The sequence below is a fragment of the Lithobates pipiens genome, unplaced genomic scaffold, assembly GCF_037356315.1.
Source record: "Lithobates pipiens isolate NorthernLeopardFrog02 unplaced genomic scaffold, aLitPip1_a1.2 Scaffold_16, whole genome shotgun sequence".
NCBI classification, from domain to species: domain Eukaryota; kingdom Metazoa; phylum Chordata; class Amphibia; order Anura; family Ranidae; genus Lithobates; species Lithobates pipiens.
Window position 1 is genome coordinate 13,903,797 of NW_027507748.1, and position 16,661 is coordinate 13,920,457.

Here is a 16,661-nt window from a genome sequence, read left to right on the forward strand (position 1 = left end):
GGGAAGGAGGAGGGGGGGGGAGATTGGAAGAAGGAGGGGGGGGAGATGGTGGGAAGGAGGGAAGGGGAGATGGGAAGGAGGAGGGGGAGATGGGAAGGAGGAGGGGGAGATGGGAAGATGGAAGGAGGAGGGGGAGATGGGAAGGAGGAGGGGGGGAGATGGGAAGGAGGAGGGGGGGGTGGGAAGGAGGAGGGGGGGGATGGGAAGGAGGAGGGGGAGATGGTGGGAAGGAGGGAAGGGGAGATGGGAAGGAGGAGGGGGGGAGATGGAAGAAGGAGGGGGGAGATGGGGGAAGAGGGAAGGGAGATGGGGGAAGGAGGAGGGGGGAAGATGGGAAGGAAGGGGGGGGATGGGAAGGAGGAGGGGAGATGGGACAGGAGGAGGAGGGAAGGGGAGAGGGGGAGAGGAGGAAGGAGGAGGGAAGGGGAGTGGGAAGGGGGGTGGTTATAAAGCTTTCCACACTCACTGAATGTACAACTTCCTTTTAGACTGATACAACTATGTAGTGCGAATGAATGTCTGATTGGAAAGTTTGGGTCGGTCCTCACATTCTGCGGCTTTCATACCAGATTGTAGCGTGTGTGGTGACCTCAAAGAGCCCTATCCCAGCAGCCAGAGCGGAGTGGCAGCCTGCGGGAGGGATGCCGGGAGTGGCCGCGCGGTGATGATTGGACGGAGGGCTGCTAGGCAGCACAGCAACAGGTGAAGCTCTGAAAACACGCTGTACACATTCTTCAGGCCGCCAATTAGCTGGCTCTGATCCCAAGCGATTAAACAACATGTTTACTTCTCGCAATCTGCTGGTTTCCGCTGATCACTTCAGAGACCGGATAACGGGACCGTCATACAGGAGTCACATGACGCTGCATTCCAACTACTTCCATGACATTTTTGCACAATGCAGCTATAAAGCTGCATAAGAGGAGACAAAAATAAAAAAAAATAAAAGATTTGGGCGATTGAATGTTACACACATGATACGTAGAGGTGGGAGGACGTGGGAGAAGCCCACATATACAAGGTCTGAGGTCTCTGTATACGGCTTTCTGTAAAAAGAATTATACCGAGCGGTTAGCCATCCTCCGACAGAAATCACCTCGCTGGGAAAGGTCAGCGCTAAGTGACCGCAATCCGCATAGGGATCGCCCTGTAAGAGGAGAGTGTTGGCCTTCGGGTTCACCTCCATCTGCAGAAACCGGAGCCAGTGTTGTGACAGATACAGTCCGCCTACCGAAAAGTGTCCGCTCCGAACTGTGCAGGCGCAGCGCAGTACGGAGCAGAAGAGAGATTTGGAAAATCTCCGAAGATGAACAGCGCTGCGCCGTGAGTGAAGGTGCAAGCCCCACCATCCAAGTGGACATAGGGCTGCACATATTAGAGGGCCCCTCGCGGGCTCGCTTCGCTCGGCTTTTTTTATTCTATGTCCACTTGGATGGTGGGGGCTAGAACCTGGACTCACGGCGCAGGCGCCGTTCATCTTCGGATATTTTCGGAATCTGCTTGTCCTGTGTACTGCGCATGCGCAGTACACAGTGGACACTATCCGACGGGGGACACTATTTGACAGGTCACTGGCACCCCATACAGCCAACTACCAGAATAATGCCCTTTACATTACCCAGCAGGCCTCAGTGTTATTAACCTTCGTTTTTCTTTTGTTTTTTACACCTCCACATACATGGTCTGTGAACCCTCATAATGGGCACAGCCCTGGGAACTCAGCACAGGGATGGTGGGGAACTCCTCATAATGGGCACAGCAGGTGTACAGACCTGGAACTCGGCACAGGGATGGTGGGAACCCCTATAATGGGCACAGCGGGTGTACAGACCCGGGAACTCAGCACAGGGATGGAGGGAACTTCTCATAATGGGCACAGCGGGTGTACAGACCCGGGAACTCAGCACAGGGATGGTGGGAACCCCTCATAATGGGCACAGCGGGTGTACAGACCTGGGAACTCGGCACAGGATGGTGGGAACTTCTCATAATGGCACAGCGGATGTACAGACCCAGGAACTCAGTACAGGGATGGTGAGAACCCCTCATAATGGGCAACAGCGGGTGTACAGACCTGGGAACTCGGCACAGGGATGGTGGGAACTTCTCATAATGGGCACAGCGGATGTACAGACCCAGGAACTCAGTACAGGGATGGTGGGAACCCCTCATAATGGGCACAGCGGGTGTACAGACCTGGGAACTCGGCACAGGGATGGTGGGAACTTCTCATAATGGGCACAGCGGATGTACAGACCCAGGAACTCAGTACAGGGATGGTGGGAACCCCTCATAATGGGCACAGCCCTGGGAACTCAGCACAGGGATGGTGGGAACTCCTCATAATGGGCACAGCGGGGTGTACAGACCTGGGAACTCAGTACAGGGATGGTGGGAACCCCTCATAATGGGCACAGCAGGTGTACAGACCTGGGAACTCGGCACAGGGATGGTGGGAACCCCTCATAATGGGCACAGCGGGTGTACAGACCTGGGAACTTGGCACAGGGATGGTGGGAACCCTCATAATGGGCACAGCGGGTGTACAGACCTGGGAACTTGGCACAGGGATGGTGGGAACCCCTCATAATGGGCACAGCGGGTGTACAGATCCGGGAACTCAGCACAGGGATGGTGGGAACCCTCATAATGGGCACAGCGGGTGTACAGACCAAGGAACTTGGTACAGGGATGGTGGAAACCCTTTATAATGGGCACAGTGAATGAATGAATGAAATACTTATATAGCGCGCAATGCGAACTGAATCGCCTCTAGGCGCTGTGGCGAGACTTTGATCATCTGCTAAAAGAGGAAGGTCTTGAGTTTTTTCCTAAAAGCCAGGTGATTTTCTTCCAGGCGGATGTTGATTGGTAGAGCATTCCATAGCAGAGGCCCTTGGACAGCGAATCTCCGATCACCCTTGGATTTATACCGGGCTTTGGGCACGAGGAGGAGGTTTTTGTTGGCTGATCGAAGACTGCGGTTTGGTGTGTAATGATTTATTTTCTCCATTAGGTATTGCGGAGCTTCTCTATGCACGCATTTGTGGGTGAGGCAAAGGGTCTTGAACGTGATCCGATTTTTTACGGTTAGCCAATGTAAGCTCCTCAGTGAGGGTACAGGCCAAGGAACTTGGTACAGGGATGGTGGAAACCCCTTATAATGGGCACAGTGGGGGTACAGACCCGGGAACTCAGCACAGGGATGGTGAGAACCCCTCATAATGGGCACAGTGGGGGTACAGACCCGGGAACTCAGCACAGGGATGGTGGGAACCCCTTATAATGGGCACAGCGGGTGTACAGACCAAGGAACTTGGTACAGGGATGGTGGAAACCCCTTATAATGGGCACAGTGGGGGTACAGACCCGGGAACTCAGTACAGGGATGGTGAGAACCCCTCATAATGGGCACAGTGGGTGTACAGACCCGGGAACAAGAGAATCTCCCAGAAAAAGTTTACTTTTTCCAGGAAATAGTGTACTTTCTGGTGAGCGAGTGTGCCTAGGCACTCCTGTGCATGCAGCCTCGTTGCCGTAGACTGTTGATGTGCGACTTCCTGCGATTTTTCGGAGACCTGGAATGAGATTTGGTCACATATTGTGCTGCCCACCGGGTTCTCCCTACTGGAGGGCTGTGCGGCACGAGAAAACATCATCACCTTGCCTCTACCAAGATGGCGGCTTCCACAAAGAGACACTAAGCTCTCATACTCTTCTCTCATTAGGTATTTCTTTTTTTATAATTAGCAGCAGATACTTATCCGCCCGTAGGAGCACGTATTTTAGTTATTGAAGTGTATTGGTAAAATAATTAAATCACTTAGTAGGGGGCTTGGAGGGCAACCCCGTGGGAACCCTCCACAGTAATGGGGCACAAAACACTATTCTTTTACATGGTCACAACAGAAGAAGTGGTGAGACAGAAATTCATTTAGAAGTTGGCGCCGCTACACACATTGTTCATCATTTCCTCTAGAGTGACTGCAGCAAACAAAAATTATTGATAAAATACTTTGATTTATTTATTTTTTTTTGCGCCAGTAGCGCATATAATTTTCAAATATCTGATGACCCTGCCAGTCGCCCATTCCTTTGTGAGCTTTATGACTACGACAGGCACAGAAGCAAATCCATGCAAGTGTGGTCAGTTTGTGTCCCTTCACTCCTATCTGGAGCTATGGTAGGGCAGGGGAAAAAAAAAATAAAAATCGATTTGAATCTTGAATCGAGTTGAGAGGTCAAATCAATTCAAATTTTCAACAAATCGTTTTTTTTAGATCCCCCCCACCAGGACCGGCGCTGACACCGTGCAGGTCCTGAGGAGCTGCGGGCAGGAGTTTTTAGGGGAGGGCACGGCTTCGGCCTAGTCCACGAGGCTGGACGCCGCGGAGTAGGCCGACGCCTCGCCTAAAAACTCCTGCCCGTAGCTCCCCAGGATCGGCGCTGACACCGCTGGCCTTGAGGAGGTGTGGGCAGGAGTGTTTTGATGAAAGCCACGGCCTCGCCTAAGAACTCCTGCCCGTAGCTCCTCAGGACCGTCGTGGTGTCCATCAAAAAAAAAAAAAAGGATTCGAATCGTGAACCGAGTTTTTATGAAAAATAAATGAATGAATAAAAAATAGCAGATTTTTTTGGGGGGAGAAAATTGCCCAGCTCTAAGCTACAGGGCGCCGTGCTGATGCTTGCAGTCCCTCAGCCGGTGGGGCAAACATGCCCCCCCCCCCCCAGTAGCCACGTCTTCTGAGCTCACAGGGTTACATGCAAAGGCGAGGTGATTGCACCATTCAGTTTTGGGGTCGCATTCGGGGGGGGGAGGTTATCAGCACGAGTCACTTCTGACAAGTTTTCCCTGACACCAAGAGAGAAATGGTGACAGGGGAGGGAATTCCAGCACACAGCCTGTGATTGGCAGCCTCAGCTCTGTTCCTGCGTGAAGGAGGGGTGTGTCCATTTCCTCCAATCAGCTCTCTGAGCTCTGCAGAGTGTTTCTTCAGCTCTCCGCACCCTTTTTTGTTCTGAACTCTCAGGAAAGCTTTATATTTTTGCACTTTGAATAGATGTAGAGAAGAGAATTCTGGGTGGGGGAGGGAGGGGGGGAGTTGGTGGTAAAAAACGCAGCTAGTAAATGGCGCCGATTATCATTTTGTGGGTCCTGAATGATCACACGGCGGCTCCAACCAAACCACACGACGGAAGAAAAAACAGCTGGCAATGGCGGAGAGCAAAACTCCCGCTTGGCCAAAAGCCATTACATCGAATATTTAAATCAATTACGCGTCCTCAAAAATAGAATTCTTCATTAATAAAATATCAGACAAAATTTGACTAATTTTGTCGAACATCGCGCCCGCGGCAAATCGCGGGAAGACATGCTTTTTTTTTTTTTTATAGAAAATAGAAGAATTTTTGTGACAGGCAAGTATAATTGTACGTCTGAAGTGAGACGAGGAGATCTGAGAAGAGCGTTCTCGGGAACGGCATGACAAATCATCGTTCTAAAATAAGACGGCACATCGGGGGGGGGGGGGGGACGCTAAAAGGAAGGAGGCGATGAAAACGTGAGTGTATCACGCCGACGCGATTCCATAATCGTGGATTTCACCAAAAGATCGGCTACATCACAAAAGATCGCTGGAGGATCCAGAGATCAGTTCTGCGGCCAGGCAATAGACTACAAAACGTGGATCTCCAAAAGGGAGGGAGTATCTAGAGATCAGTTTCCATCAGTTCAGATCGGGAGGAAGAGGGTTCAATGATGTCATACACACACCCCCCCCCCCCCATGGATCAAAGACAGGAGGTCCAAAAGATCTTCAAAAGAGACCCGGTCATCAAAATTGCAGGCAAAAAAATAAAAAAAAATAAAAAGAAGGTATCCTAAATGCTTACTTGCTAAAAACTTTCCTTTCCATAAACTTTTTTTCTTTTTTTTATTGCCTGCAATGTGTCTCCGGACTTGCAAGAGAAAATGACTAATGAATTCCCTAGTACAGCACTTCTTGTTCACATCAATGTACCCCGAGCTGTAGACAGTCTCCTCATTATAGCAGGGATTCCTCCATGTTGGAAAAAGTTCAAGCGGCGCTCCACCCAAAAGTTAAAGCGGCGCTCCACCCAAAAGTTAAAGCGGCGCTCCACCCAAAAGTTAAAGCGGCGCTCCACCCAAAAGTTAAAGCGGCGCTCCACCCAAAAGTTAAAGCGGCGCTCCACCCAAAAGTGGAAGCTCTGCTTTTTTGCTTCCCCCCCTCCTTCTGCTGCCACATTAGGCACCTTTTGGAGGGGGGCAGATACATGTCAAAAAATAAAGGGTACCCGCTCCCACTTCTGGGTAACATCGGCGCAATCATATGGCAGCGATCTACGCAATTTTCGTCCCTTCCTTCCTCCTCCTGGGACACAGGTCCCAGAAGACAAGCGGGGACCCATTCAGAAAGCGCAGCAGAAAACAGGAAGTGAAGCTGCAAGGCTTCACTTCCCGTTTTTCTTAGTGAATTTGCCAGCACCTGCACCCGGAAGGCCGATGGACGGATCGGCTTTGGGGAGGCCGACATCGCGGGCTCCCTGTATAGGTGTCTCTATACTAAAAGTCAGCAGCTACAGTATTTGTAGCTGCTGAACAAAAAATAAAAAAATAAAATAATAATAATATCTTATTTTATCAGGCTGGAACTCCTCTTTAAGAAAGACTGCCATAGATTAGAGCTGCACGATTAATCGTTAAGAATCGAGATTGCGATACTCTCCCCCCCCCCCCCCCGCGAGCTTAAAGCATTTTCCCATTTCTATGCAGTTTTCTGCGCAAAAAACAAAACAAAAAAAAACAAACAGGCAGTCTGCCAATTTTCACAACATTCCTCGGCCACTGAGCCAACTCTAAACATTGTAACGTTTTGCTCTTCAGATCAAAGGAATTAACTTCCGTCTGTAAATGAGGGAAGTTTAACCACTTCCCACCCGGTCTATAACAGAATGACGGCCGGGAAGTGGTTCTGTTATCCTGCCTGGGAGTCATATGACGTCCAGCAGGATAACATGCTGGCGAGTGCCCAGCGCGGCGATCTGGGGTCGATCGTGATAAGAAGCAGAGGCTTCATACCACGTGATCAGCCGTAACCAATCACAGCTGATCATTGCAAGAACCAGGAAGTGCCGGTAAACGGCACTTCAAGGTTCGTGCTGACAGTGAGAGCCGATTGACAGCTCTCCTTGTCGGGGGGGGGTGTCTGTGCTGAAAATCAGCACATTGATTATCAGTACAGCCCCATCACATTGCCAATCAGTGCCCATCACATTGTCAAGCAGTGGCACACATTAATGCCTGTCATGTCAGTACCTGCCCAACCAGTGCTGTCCATTGCCATCTATTAGTGCCCATCAGTCCTGCATATCAGTGCCTCATAAGTGCCCATCAATGCCGACTCATCATTGCCCATCAGTGAAGGAGAAAACATTTTATAACAGAAATAAAAAAAAAAAAATTATTTTTTTAAATGTCAGGCTTTTTTCATTTGTTTAGCAAAAAATAAAAAACCGCAGAGGTGATCAAATACCACCAAAAGAAATCTCTATTTGTGGGGGGAAAAAAAATTATAAAAATTTAGTTTGGGTACAGTGTAGTACGACCGCGCAATTGTCATTCAAAGTGCGACAGTGCTGAAAGCGCAAAATTGTCCCGGGCAGGAAGAGGCGACAGCGCCCGGTATTGAAGTGGTTAACCATTTAAAAGACTAAACTTTATATATATATTTTTTTTTATTTAACACTTATTGGTTTCAAGGTAAAATAATTTTTTACTAGAAAATAACTTAGAACCCCCAAACACACATATACAAAAATTTTTTTATTATATATATATATATATATATATAAAATATAATATATATTTCTTTCTCTATATATATATATATAAATAATATATATTATATATATATAAATAATATATATTATATATATATATATAAATAATATATATATATAAATAATATATATTATATATATATAAATATTATATATATATATATATATATATATATATACACACATATATATATATATATATATATACACACATATATATATATATATATATATATATATATACACACACACACACACACACACATATACACACACATATACATATATACATACATACATATATATACACACACACACACACACATTTTTATTTTTTTGCAGAGACCCTAGAGAATAAAATGGTGGTTGTTGCAATATTTTATGTCACACCGTATTTGTTCAGAGGTCTTTCAAATGCAATTTTGTTGGAAGAAAATACACTTCAATTAATAAAAAAACTAAACAGTAATGTTAGCCCAATTTATTTGTATGATGTGAAAGATGATGTTACGCTGGGAGAAACGTGATCTTTATTCCTAGCAAAAAAAAATAAAAAAATTGTGATTCTCATTTTTCCTAGAATCGTATCACGGCGATTCTGTCACCTGAGTAAAGACTCCGTGTCTGTTGACATCACTTCCAAGATGGCGGCACCCCGCAGAAGTCCCTGGGATTTCGGAAGTCTACACAAGGGAGACTTTACAGGTAGATAACATGTATTTATAATTTCAGGTGCTTATATAGCGAGCGCTGTCAATTTACCCAGCGTTTGACATATACATTGTACAGTCACATCAGTCCCTGCCCTCAAGGAGCTTACAATCTAAGGTCCCATCTCACATCCATATACAACACATACTGGGGCCAATTTAGACAGGAGCCAATTAACCTACCAGCATGTGTATGGAGTGTGGCAGAAAACCGGATTACCCGGAGGAAACCCACGCGGATACAGGGAGAACCATGCAGGCAGGCTGTGCCTTGGTTGGGATTCGAACTGGTGACCCTAGTTCTGCCAGGCAGAAGTGCCAACCGCTTAGCCACTGTGCTACCCATGCCACATAAACAAAAAATGTATAAATGCTGTAGCTGCTGACTTTAAAAAAAAAACAAATAAATAAATAAAAATATTTTTTTTAACCCATGTAACTAACTGTGGGCAGCAGACTGACATCTTGCGGCCCACTGAGCATGTGTGATTGGTCCTGCAGTCTCCTAGGTGTCCATCTTTTGCTTCAACCATTTGTTTTGTCCTCTTGTTCATGGTGAGGCTGTGTGTGGGTAGAGGCGTTTTTAAAATGTGACAGGGGGTGCGGGGAGAGGGGGTGCGCAGGGAGAGGGGGTGCATAGTAACATGTTACACCCCAAAATATGAGTGCAACATCTAAGATGTTACTAAAAGTGATCTTTGCCTTTAACTGATGGGAAGATCCAGAAATCTGTTCTGTCACACCATTAATAGGAGGATCTAGAGATCTTTTATTAATAATGTGACAGAACAGGAGGATCCAGAGATCTGTTCTGTCACATTATTAATAGAAGGAGGATCCAGAGATCTGTTCTGTGACACCATTATTAATAGAGGAAGGATCCAAAGATCTGTTCTGTCACATTATTAATAGAGGAAGGATCCAGAGATCTGTTGTGTCACATTATTAATAGAGGAAGGATCCAGAGATCTGTTGTGTCACATTATTAATAGAGGAAGGATCCAGAGATCTGTTGCGTCACATTATTAATAGAGGAAGGATCCAGAGATCTGTTGTGTCACATTATTAATAGAGGAAGGATCCAGAGATCTGTTGTGTCACATTATTAATAGAGGAAGGATCCAGAGATCTGTTCTGTCACATTATTAATAGAGGAAGGATCCAGAGATCTGTTGTGTCACATTATTAATAGAGGAAGGATCCAGAGATCTGTTGTGTCACATTATTAATAGAGGAGGGATCCAGAGATCTGTTCTGTCACACCATTATTAATCGGAGGATCCAGAGATCTGTTGATAGAGGGAGGATCCAGAGATCTGTTCTGTGACACCATTATTAGTTGGAGGATCTAGAGATCTGTTCTGTCACATTATTAATAGAGGAAGGGTCCAGAAATCTGTTCTGTCAAACCATTATTAATCAGAGGATCCAGAGATCTGTTAATAGAGGGAGGATCCAGAGATCTGTTAATAGAGGGAGGATCCAGAGATCTGTTAATAGAGGGAGGATCCAGAGATCTGTTAATAGAGGGAGGATCCAGAGATCTGTTAATAGAGGGAGGATCCAGAGATCTGTTAATAGAGGGAGGATCCAGAGATCTGTTGATAGAGGGAGGATCCAGAGATCTGTTCTGTCACGCCATTATTAGTTGGAGGATCCAGAGATCTGTTCTGTCACGCCATTAATAGGAGGAGGATCTAGAGATCTGTTCTGTTACATTATTAATAGAGGAAGGATCCAGAGATCTGTTCTGTCACACCATTATTAAATTGGAGGACCCAGAGATTTGTTCTGTCACACCATTAATTGGAGGATCCAGAGATCTGTCAATAGAGGGAGGATCCAGAGATCTGTTCTGTGACGCCATTATTAGTTGGAGGATCTAGAGATCTGTTCTGTCACATTATTAATAGAGGAGGGATCCAGAGATCTGTTCTGTCAAACCATTATTAAATCGGAGGATCCAGAGATCTGTTCTGTCACCTTATTAATAGAGGAAGGATCCAGAGATCTTCTCTGGTACACCGATAATAAGGGATGATTCAGGGATCTGTCCTGTTACACCAATAACTCATGTGATCTATGACATCACACTGACAGACGAGTCGCACTTCCCAATAACAGAGAAAAGGGATAGTCTGATAAATCGGTCACGCTGCCCCCCTCCCCCTTCCCAATCAATCAATGATAAGGTAAGCATAGAGGACTCCCCCATACATAGTAGCACCCCCTTACAGAAGGGGAGATGCTCCAAGCCACTGGTGGCACAAGATGATGATAATGATGATGATGATGATGATGATGATGATGATGATGATGATGACGACGATGATGATGACGATGAATTCCTCCGGCTTCGGTGAGCGCAGACAATGGCACATCGCACACTTCCATGCTGCTGCTATTTCTGGCGGATGAATCAGTGCCAAGCTTATGAAAAAAGTAATTATAGGTCGGCGAGGAGTAAAACCGCTCAAACAGGAATAAGCGGAAAGAAAAGAGCAAGGAAAAAACAGTCAGTGCGGGGTCAGGACACGGGGTCACGTGACCCCCCAAAACGTCAGGAGACCACCGGCAGGGCCACCACCTTTAATCTGCAGCACGCGGTCAGCATTCGGGCCGCAGTCCGAGCGGTCATGTGATTTATAGCTGCTCTGCAGGACAATGAGTGGGGGGAGGGGGGGGGGAAGCGGCTGCTTCCTGTCTGCTTTGATGCTCATGCTATTCAGAGACAGAGGAAACGCCCTCTGCCCCCTAAAGCGGATCCCGGGGGTAACCTGCCCAGCATCCCATACAAATACTATTACCATAAAGATCAAAAAATAAATAAAAAGATCTCCGTCCACAGAGGATCACTCTATGCAAAGCTGCAATTCTCACCGACAATCACAGATTGTTACTACACAAAAGAATTCTGCAACAAGACATTCAGTGCAAGATGTAAGGTGAGGATCAAGAATCTCATAAAAGAGGAAGTATAAAATGTTAACTAAATAAAAAATAAAATAAAAAAAATAATTTAGGCCCGATGCGACTGAAGTCGCACAGAATCACAGGTCAATGGTAATCGCATTATTTTCTAATGGTGCCAGTTCACATCAAAGCAGCGCAGCGCAACGCTAGGTTGCTGTTCTGCAGCGTGATATCGGCTCCATGGGCTTCAATGGAAACCAGAAACACTTTAGCTTTTTTTAAAAAAAAATTTGCAGGTTGTTCAGAAAACAAAAAAAAAAAAAATGAAATAAAAATGTAATGGGAGTCCCCCCGCAATCCATGGCAGGGTCCTTTGTGGTGAGTTATGAATTTTAAAATTGCCAAAAAATAAAATTTTAATAAAACACAGAAAAAATAGATAAAAAAAAAAAAAAAAAACACAAAAAAAAAAAAAAAAAAAAAAAAAAACGTAAAGCCCCATACACACCATCAGATTTTCTGCTGATTTTTTCCTTCAGATTTATCAAAACCATATGAGGTGTCAAACCTTTAGGCGTTTCAACTTGTATGCAGTATGGTAAATCTGAAGACAAAAATCAGCACTCATGTGGTCTCAATTTCGAAGCGGCGCTGCCTGCATCCATACTCACAAACAGCACGGCTTGGCCCCGCCCCTCTTTACAGGATTTGATGGACAGCAGTAAGAAGCCAAATGGCTCCTGCTGCTGCCTCTCCTTCCTGCGTTTTTTGCATCATTGGTGTGACGGCTGCGAAACGTGATCGAAAGTGCCCGATCCAATAGGCTGGATTTTATTTTGGATAACCAAATGATGGCAATGTCATATGCACTTTTTTTTTTTTTTTTGGACCGGCAGAACATCCGGTTATCAACTCGACTATGGCCGGCTTCACAGGGATCCTAGTCACAGAACTTTGTATCTGCTGGTTTATAGACCGGATACATCCTAAATATAGACCCATTTATCCAACTGTCCATCCAGATCCTCTGGTTTATAGACCGGATACATCCTAAATATAGAGCCATTTATCCAACTGTCCATCCAGAGCCTCTGCTTTATAGACCAGATACATCCTAAATATAGAACCATTTATCCAACTGTCCATCCAGAGCCTCTGGTTTATAGACCAGATACATCCTAAATATAGAGCCATTTATCCAACTGTCTGTCCAGAGCCTCTGGTTTATAGACCAGATACATCCTAAATATAGAGCCATTTATCCAACTGTCCATCCAGAGCCTCTGGTTTATAGACCGGATACATCCTAAATATAGAGCCATTTATCCAACTGTCTGTCCAGAGCCTCTGGTTTATAGACCAGATACATCCTAAATATAGAGCCATTTATCCAACTGTCCATCCAGAGCCTCTGGTTTATAGACCGGATACATCCTAAATATAGAGCCATTTATCCAACTGTCCATCCAGAGCCTCTGCTTTATAGACCAGATACATCCTAAATTTAGAACCATTTATCCAACTGTCCATCCAGAGCCTCTGGTTTATAGACCGGATACATCCTAAATATAGAACCATTTATCCAACTGTCCATCCAGAGCCTCTGGTTTATAGACCGGATACATCCTAAATATAGAGCCATTTATCCAACTGTCTGTCCAGAGCCTCTGGTTTATAGACCAGATACATCCTAAATATAGAGCCATTTATCCAACTGTCCATCCAGAGCCTCGGTTTATAGACCGGATACATCCTAAATATAGACCCATTTATCCAACTGTCCATCCAGAGCCTCTGGTTTATAGACCGGCTACATCCTAAATATAGAGCCATTTATCCAACTGTCCGTCCAGAGGCTCTGGTTTATAGACCAGATACATCCTAAATATAGAGCCATTTATCCAACTGTCTGTCCAGAGCCTCTGGTTTATAGACCGGATACATCCTAAATATAGAGCCATTTATCCAACTGTCCATCCAGAGCCTCTGGTTTATAGACCGGATACATCCTAAATATAGAGCCATTTATCAAATGGCGACAAAGGATATAAAATCACTTTGTGTGCGCCTTTACAAAGACAGATGTTACCTTGTAAAAGTTGCAATGATGACATCACTGTGCTGAACTTGGTGTGTGCAGAAAGGAGAGTCGTGGGAGGGGCCCAGGAGACCCCACCCACTACAGACTGCCTGAAGAAAAACAACAGGAGTGGGCGGAGACAAGACCAGTCACTCTGCATGAGGGAGAGGCCCAGCAGGCCCCACCCACTACAGCCTGCCTGCAGAATACTACAGGAGGGGGCGGGGACAAGACCAGTCGCCCTGCACAAGTAGAGGGAGAGAGCAGACCCATGGGAGGAGCCCAAAAGTCTCCACCCACTGCAGACTGCTTGCAGAAAACTACAGGAGGGGGCGGAGACAAGACCAGTCCCCCCTGCACAAGGAGAGAGGGCAGTATTGAGCAGTCTTTATTACAGGAAGTCTCACGTTGGATTACCATACAGATCTGGAATACACAAAGCTCACCGGGATTCAAGAATACACATGATAAATATATTCAGAATATATTTGCTCTGAATTTAGCTTCAAGTGTATGGTGACTGTTTCTTTTTCAGTGCAGCTAACTATTCTTATCTTAGCAGTTAAGCAGGTATGCTGCCCACAGAGGGAGACTCTATAAACCTGTATATGGGAGGCCATTCCCAAAATATCTGAGAGCAGCAAAAAAATGAATAAGTAAATAAATCGTGGCACTATGGTATGGAAAGCTTTTGCAAAAAAACATCAAACACTCCCTGGCGTTGCAGCGTGGAAGCACAGCGACTAGAGCACAGCGACTGGCCCTGGCGTTGCAGCATGGAAGCACAGAGACTAGAGCACAGCGACTGGCCCTGGCGTTGCAGCATGGAAGCACAGCGACTAGAGCAAAGCGACTGGCCCTGGCGTTGCAGCATGGAAGCACATCGACTAGAGCACAGCGACTGGCCCTGGCGTTGCAGCATGGAAGCACAGGGACAGCACAGGAGAACGGACGGCAGACGTGGGCTGTCACCTTTGCTCAGCTCAGAAAACTGGTTCTGTGTGGTTTCATCCATTGATTGACGTTTCTGTCTTCACTGATTTTTTTTATTTTTTTTTAACATGGGAGTAAACATTCACCTCGACATATTTTCCTAAGAAGAGCAAATACAAATCTGCCCCAAGGTGAAAAGACCCGCGTGGTGAGAGCGTTAACCGTTATCTACTGTTCCAGAGTCCAAGATCTTCAAGATACCAGAAGACTCACAACATGGAAACTAGTTTTTACTGGGTTAGGTTTCAAACGTTTACCAACTGATGATGCAATTTGCACATTTGCTGTTCCGTATTTCCATGACTATTTCATATCCAGATTTGATATATCTTCTAAAACACATGGCGCTGCGTAGGCCTCACCCCCCCCCCTTCCGCATGGGGGCTGCGTAGGCCTCATCCCCCTTCCGCACAGGGCTGCGTAGGCCTCACCCCCCCCTTCTGCATGGGGGCTGCGTAGGCCTCACCCCCCCCCTTCTGCATGGGGGCTGCGTAGGCCTCACCCCCCCCCCTTCTGCATGGGGCTGCGTAGGCCTCACCCCCCCCCTTCTGCATGGGGCTGCGTAGGCCTCACCCCCCCCCCTTCTGCATGGGGCTGCGTAGGCCTCACCCCCCCCTTCTGCATGGGGCTGCGTAGGCCTCACCCCCCCCCTTCTGCATGGGGCTGCGTAGGCCACCCCCCCCCTTCCGCATGGGGCTGCGTAGGCCTCACCCCCCCTCTGCATGGGGGCTGCGTAGGCCTCACCCTTCTTCTGCATGGGGGCTGCGTAGGCCTCACCCTTCTTCTGCATGGGGGCTGCGTAGGCCTCACCCTTCTTCTGCATGGGGGCTGCGTAGGCCTCACCCTTCTTCTGCACGGGGGCTGCGTAGGCCTCACCCTTCTTCTGCACGGGGGCTGCGTAGGCCTCACCCTTCTTCTGCACGGGGGCTGCGTAGGCCTCACCCTTCTTCTGCACGGGGGCTGCGTAGGCCTCACCCCTCTTCTGCACGGGGGCTGCGTAGGCCTCACCCCTCTTCTGCACGGGGCTGCGTAGGCCTCACCCTTCTTCTGCACGGGCTGCGTAGGCCTCACCCCTCTTCTGCACGGGCTGCGTAGGCCTCACCCCTCTTCTGCACGGGCTGCGTAGGCCTCACCCCTCTTCTGCACGGGCTGCGTAGGCCTCACCCCTCTTCTGCACGGGCTGCGTAGGCCTCACCCCTCTTCTGCACGGGCTGCGTAGGCCTCACCCTTCTTCCGCACGGGGCTGCGTAGGCCTCACACGTCTTCTACATGGGTCTTCTAATACACTTTGGCCCGTGTAGGTGAAAAGACCCGCGTGGTGGGGGGAGAATAACCCTTATCTACTCTTCCAGAGTCCAAGATCTTCAAAATACCAGAAGACTCACAACATGGAAACCAGTTTGTACTGGGTTAGGGTTCAAACGTTTACCAACTGACGATGCAATTTGCACATTTGTTGTTCCGTATTTCCATGACTATTTCATATCCAGATTTCTAGATATTTCTAAAACACTTCGGGATGCGCCGGCGTCACCCTTCTTCTGCGCCGGGATGCGCCGGCGTCACCCTTCTGCGCCGGCATCACCCTTCTTCTGCGCCGGCGTCACCCTTCTTCTGCGCCGGCGGCACCCTTCTTCTGCGCCGGCGGCACCCTTCTTCTGCGCCGGGATGCGCCAGCGTCACCCTTCTTCTGCGCCGGCGTCACCCTTCTTCTGTGCCAGGATGCGCCGGGGTCAACCTTCTTCTGCGCCGGGGTCACCCTTCTTCTGCGCCCGGGATGCGCCGGCGTCACCCTTCTTCTGCGCTGGCATCACAGGATTTTTCTTTTGGGTAGGTACTTGCTTCCCAACTTCCTTACTCCTTACCTAGGCGAGGATGACATTTGCTGGGCCCACCTTCCCACAGGCCCCTGGGATGCATCACACATCCCAGGAGGCTTCATGACATCTTATGTGTGCATGGTGGGGAGCCAAATGTGACTGGTCTGCAAGTCACAGCCGCCTCCCAAATCCAAGATGGCATCGCAAGACCAAAAGTTAATGCTGAAGATTTCAGCTTGCACAAAGACAGGGCTGGACTGGCAAGTACCATTTTTCTAAAATCAG

The 16,661-nt window shown here is 47.5% G+C and overlaps 1 protein-coding gene across 1 annotated transcript in view; it reads right to left on the reverse strand.

Annotated features, from left to right (window-relative positions):
* Positions 1 to 16,661, reverse strand: part of GSK3B (glycogen synthase kinase 3 beta) — a 130,760-nt gene that overhangs the window by 55,647 nt on the left and 58,452 nt on the right. The window contains 3 exon segments of the mRNA XM_077479374.1: positions 9,981 to 10,114; positions 13,971 to 13,989; positions 15,301 to 15,581. Coding sequence (XP_077335500.1) covers positions 9,981 to 10,114; positions 13,971 to 13,989; positions 15,301 to 15,581 — 434 coding nt within the window.